This window comes from Sander lucioperca, chromosome 7 (assembly GCF_008315115.2).
Source record: "Sander lucioperca isolate FBNREF2018 chromosome 7, SLUC_FBN_1.2, whole genome shotgun sequence".
NCBI lineage: Eukaryota > Metazoa > Chordata > Actinopteri > Perciformes > Percidae > Sander > Sander lucioperca.
Genome location: NC_050179.1, coordinates 40,335,626 through 40,341,056, shown reverse-complemented (window position 1 = coordinate 40,341,056; position 5,431 = coordinate 40,335,626). Strand labels below are relative to the sequence as shown.

Sequence of the window (5,431 nt, the reverse complement as noted above, 5' to 3'; positions counted from 1 at the left end):
ATGCATTGACATTTCTGTGTTTACAGAGAAACCGAAGGTGGCATTTTATACAGCTCTGACTAATGCAGGAGATGTTGGACCATACAACACAGACATCACACTGAAATACAGCAAGGTCTTCACCAGCATTGGCAATGCTTGCAATCCAGCTACAGGTAATGTACTGCAGGTCACATCAACACATGTGGTCATGGAAATCTACATAAATCCTTTTCTACTCTTACTGTGTAGGTTTCTTCACAGCACCAGTCAAAGTGGTCTACTATCTCCAGTTCACTGTGTGTGGTTACAGAACACTTAGAATGGGTGTATACTTGTACAAGAACAACCAGAGGATCATGTTTAATCATAAGGGAAAGGAAGTAGGTGGACTTGATTATTTCACTAACTCTGTTGTCTTGGAGCTGATAGCAGTAGATGAAATTCACCTGGATCTCCCATCAAGCTATTCAGTCTATGATGATGGGAATAACTACAGCACCTTCAGTGGCTCTCTTCTCTTCCCACTGTAAGGATGCTGTTTAGGCTGCTGTGTGATTGATTTTGTCACAGTACCTGTTGTTATTGGCTACACTGGGATTCTTTAGGTGTTGATAAATGTCTGCACCGTTGCCTCCAAGACTAATGTCACTGCATGTATCAAATAATATGATTCTGAATCTGACCTCCCGCCTGTGTCCTCACATGAAAACAACATTCAAATAAATCAAAAAGTCATTGAAGTCGTGTTTATCATTGAGTCTAGGTCTTCATATAGAAACGTTACCTGAACTTCACTGATGTTCACATAAACTGCTTAGCCTGAGTGAGGTTTTCAGTGGGTAACTTGACTTATTTCAAACAACACTGACTTTGTATATTTAAAAAGTAACTAAGTAACTTTTACTCTGAGTACATTTTAAATGAACTGCTTTTTACTTTTACTTAAGTAGATGTTTAAACCTGTAATTTTACTTGTAGGCGTACTTAAGTAAAAAAAAAAAAAAAAAAAAATCAAAGTAATCATAGGCCTACTTCATTTAGTTTAGGGACATTTGTATAGAAGTGTGTTGTGTGTATGATGTTCATTGTGTCTATATTTTTAGTCTTTATTTTTATAACATAATATAACTTTGTACAGCACTTTGTTCAGCCTGGTTGGTTTTAAATGTGCTCTATAAACTGACTTGACTTGACTTAAGTAAAATATTTTTGTACTCTTCCACAAGTGTTTGCATGTTTGAAAGTTCATAATATTTAAATTAGGCCTATATCTCGAAATATATAGGCAATAGTATTAATATGACATTGTTGTACTCCTTAGACAAGTCTTGTTCCAATAAATGTTCAATAAGGTTCACACCATCGATATATACGTTACGGTTCACACAAACACATTTGCATTATTATGTATTTTACAGTAAATGTGGTCTCCAGGTAACAGGGAGCCATAGCTACAACCCGCACTACTCAGTGCAAGGCCAGGGTCGGAGCCATAGATATAGAGCCCTGTTAATGAAGCTGCCAGTGTGTGTCAGATAGCTAACAGTATGCCTTTGTTTGGTAAGCTGTGTAGTGGAGGAGGAAAGGCGAGAAAGATGGCCTGCCCCTGCCAACTAACGGAGATGGAGAAACTCCCCGAGAGAGAGGAGATGCTGATGAACAAGAAAGACTTTCTGATGACAAAGATCGACCAGGAACTGCTGGTGGCCAAGAAAAACAGCATCAGGAACAGAAGAGGTGAGACGTACATTTATAAAGCTGTTGATATAGCTAACAGTATACCTTGTATAACTCTTTAATAAGCATTAAAACATACAATGAGTCATTGTAGGTAACAATGTATCAGTGACAACCTAACGTTAGCGTAAGCTAGCTAATTAGCTAACTGCAGATTGACCTAACATTACTGTAATGTTAGAAATGGCCTGGTTACTTACTGTAATGATTACAGTAAGCAACCAGGCCATTTCTAACCCAAATATAGCCGTTATGTTCGTTAGAAATAATACATTAGCATGTTGTGATGCACATGGCGAAAGAAAAGCACAGGTGTGGGTAACAATTGAGAAAACCAACAACACAGAAATGTCTGTTTGGGGCTAATCCCACAATGTTAGTGCACTAATTATAGCAGTGGCAGGTGAAGAGTACCTGTTACACACACTAGGCTACACGGTAGTTTCTCCTTTATCCCTCGTGGGGTAACGTTAACGTTATGGCTTAATAATATGGTAGCCTATAACCAGAACTTTGTAACTTTTGTACTGTTTGGTATGGTATTATTTTTTTGGTCATCAGCATTGGCTGATTAAGATGAGGGTGCTGTCATTTCCATGTTTTTATGTATTGAACCTCTGAACATTTGAAATACTTTATCACATTAATGTATAGAGATCAAAATGGTCAGAAATGAGTTTTGTTAACTAATTGACATTATTGTGTAGTATGATCTATTACAACGAGAGATGTTAAAGGGAGATATACCACAGTGTAGATAGTATGGCAATATGTCTGACTGTTGACAGACGTATATTCGATATGTATCATCATATATACCGAACCCTAAACTTCAATAACATCTGCAGTAGCGCCAGTTCATGTGCAAGATGGCTCACTAGGCCACTGTAGAATAGCTTACTGGGGTTATAATGGAACTGAGCCATCATTTATTCATGAGTATAAAGTCAACATATCTGATGTGAGAAGGGTTTAAAGTCAAAGGTCTGGCAATGGGGAATACTGTATCTTAATACTGTATTACACTAATAGTAATCTATATCTGCGCCGATTCACTTCTGGGATTGTTCAGGTGCTGCCTGAAATTCCGCCCGATGTCCCTCATTTAGGTCAGATGTCCGTCCCCTTCCTCTTCCTTTGTGTTGGCGTTCTAACCTCTGGTGGATTTGTGAGGACTATGGTTAACTGCTCCTCAGATCTCTGCAGGGTAAATCCAGACAGCTAGCTAGACTATCTGTCCAATCTGAGTTTTCTGTTGCACGACTAAAACTACTTTTGAATGTACACATGTTCCACCAAAACAAGTTCCTTCCTGAGACTATTTAGCAGAGGCACCGCGGCTCCGTCTGGAGCTTAGCACCGCCCAAGACGATTATAATTGGTTTAAAGAAATGCCAATAAACCAGAGCACGTTTTTCTCCTATCCCCAAATGCAGTGTGGACTAGCCAGACCCTCCTCCGCAGCGCGGTGGAGAAAGGTCTGACAATGCGAGACTACACTAATAGTGACAGAAGTGTGTCTGTACTTTAGTGCGCTCAGGTATCTGTCAAGAAACCTGCAGGCCTCCTGTATTTTCATACATTTCTGATAAAAGACAAATAATAAAAACAAAATTTTATACAGTAGAAATTATAGCTGCCATTAAGATAACATTGCTCAGTAGTTATATGTGGGATGACTGTGCTGTTGCTGTTTTGTTTAAAACTGGTTGAGAACATTCCTACTCATATACTGTATCTCCCTATGCACTTCTCACAGTGGCTCTGCAGGCGCTGAGAAGAAAGAAGTGCCATGAGAAACACATCAAGTACATTGACTGTGCTCTTAAGGCCATGAGGTCCGCTCATGAAAATATGTAAGGGAAAAGACATCAGCATAGGAGGTCTTTTGAATTGATGACATGTATGAATATCTGAAAGAAAAGGAGCGGAATAAAAACAGAACTCACACACAAAATGTCAGCAGTTATTATAGATAATAGAGAGGATTATGTATACAGGTTATAATGCTACTGCAGCTAAGTACATGTATGTGGATGTTATTTATTTGTTTACATATGATACCATGAGGCAAATGTTATAACATACTCGTTTTGTTATAACATGCCTAATGTGGAGTTTTAAAGAAGGGTTTCCAGGCACTTTCTGCTGGCTGTTTCAGAGATATTCTCAACGAGATGAATGACCTGATCAAGGACATTACAGAGGAGCACGATCCGACTCTAGACATGTCAGACACCCTCCACACATCTGGGAGCCTTGGAGTGGAATTTGATGAGGTACAATGACGGTAATTCCTTCAGGAATTTAATTTTTGGGTAACTTTTGTGATTTCAGACATGGATTTTGTTTATATGAACTGATTAGTCTTTTTTGTATTTGTGCATTATTCTGATCAATATAATTTGCTATATCATGACAAGTGTGTGTGTGTGTGTGTGTGTGTGTGTGTGTGTGTGTGTGTGTGTGTGTGTGTCTCAGGATGAGCTACTGGCAGAGCTGGAGAGGCTGGTGAAGAATCTGGATCTTAGTCTCTTTGAGAAGGACAAACCAGAAGAGAGAGTGCCTTTTTTCAAAGTGTTGTCCCCTGCATCACCTTCCCAACCTGGTAAGAACCATTTGAAGACCAGATATTAAAACTTTGTCTGCTAACGTAGTCGGTGAAGCAGAGGACTTGTCACACCATAGATCCAACATGAAGCCACTTGCAGCAAATTACATGCAAATGTAGCAGTGTGCAACTTAATATGTTAGTTTCTTAAAAAATGAGTTGACAAGCAGATGATAACAGCTCAACATGCCATGGCACAATACAAGCTGCAGTTGACTGCAGTGTCTACTAATTCATGCAAATTGTTCAGAGTATTTTTGTTTTTTCTTTCCCGAAGCCAAGACGGACGAAGATGAGATTGAAGATGATTTAGAGTATCTGCAGCGCTGGGCGAATTAACCCCCTCATAGACACACCATCAGCCACAACACACAGGCATTAAAAGAGGAAAGGATGGAATAAATAAGCAGAAATTATAGGTTATTGTTGAATGTCTTGTGTTTGTCTTCTCCACAGCAAAGTGTCAGCGTGTTTGACATTTCCAAAACAATTTGGTGTGTCTTTCAAAACCAAGTCTAAACAGTCTGGAGGGAGTCCAACAGAAGCGATGTATAATCTAGAACTGATTGAGGCGCACCCTCACATCACGTGACATAGTTTTAATATTCCTACAGATTCTGTCCCACTCCTCATCATCCAGTGTAATATTCTGATACCTTCCCCATGTCTTTTTGAGGGCTGTCCAGACTCCATCCCCCAGATTCTGCATAAGCACAGAATAATACCCAGAAGCCTCATGAAACACCTTACATAATTAACCGAGTTAAAGTGAAAATCGATTTTCATTTTTAAACATGGCCTCAACCATAAATTCTAATTAATTCATAAAATAACAGCTACTGCGAGTGTCTGTCTATAGCATTCCGGGTCGCAGCTGCAAACAGAACGGAGACGCCCAAATCAGACAGAGGTACTTACAAAGCCGTAGCCCCACCTAGTGGAAAGGTCATGCCACTCCACTTGTTACTAATGCCCATGAAAAAGAATTTGTGATTGGAAACCGCTTCAAAATGTAATTTGTTCTACCTTGGCCCATGCTACATCCTTCCAGCAAGTTTCATGAAAATCGGGCCAGTAGTTTCTCTGTAATCCTGCTGACAG

The 5,431-nt window shown here is 39.5% G+C and overlaps 1 protein-coding gene and 1 long non-coding RNA gene across 3 annotated transcripts; both read left to right on the top strand.

Annotated features, from left to right (window-relative positions):
- Positions 1-41: 41 nt before the first annotated feature.
- On the top strand, positions 42-722 carry LOC118495387. Its single transcript, XR_004897772.1, has 2 exons — positions 42-155; positions 232-722. It is a non-coding gene; the product is annotated as an uncharacterized LOC118495387 (long non-coding RNA).
- Positions 723-1,436: 714 nt separating this feature from the next.
- Positions 1,437-4,748, top strand: LOC116040162 (charged multivesicular body protein 4b-like). 2 transcript variants are annotated; one of them, XM_036003072.1, is made up of 5 exons: positions 1,437-1,719; positions 3,479-3,557; positions 3,881-3,998; positions 4,201-4,327; positions 4,608-4,748. In XM_036003072.1, exons 1-5 carry the CDS (start codon positions 1,530-1,532, stop codon positions 4,667-4,669), a joined length of 576 nt encoding a protein of 191 aa, XP_035858965.1. In that variant the 5' UTR covers positions 1,437-1,529; the 3' UTR covers positions 4,670-4,748. The 2 variants fall into 2 exon arrangements, with proteins under 2 accessions (XP_035858965.1, XP_031141276.1); XM_031285416.2 differs by having other exon boundaries at positions 1,442-1,719; positions 3,479-3,575.
- Positions 4,749-5,431: the final 683 nt, after the last annotated feature.

Coding starts and splice junctions, on each gene's coding strand:
- LOC116040162 (XM_031285416.2), top strand. CDS start 1,530: ATGCCTTTGTTTGGTAAGCTGTGTAGTGGAGGAGGAAAGGCGAGAAAG. Junction 1,720..3,478: donor CAGCATCAGGAACAGAAGAG/GTGAGACGTACA, acceptor CACTTCTCACAG/TGGCTCTGCAGGCGCTGAGA. Junction 3,576..3,880: donor AGGTCCGCTCATGAAAATAT/GTAAGGGAAAAG, acceptor TGGCTGTTTCAG/AGATATTCTCAACGAGATGA.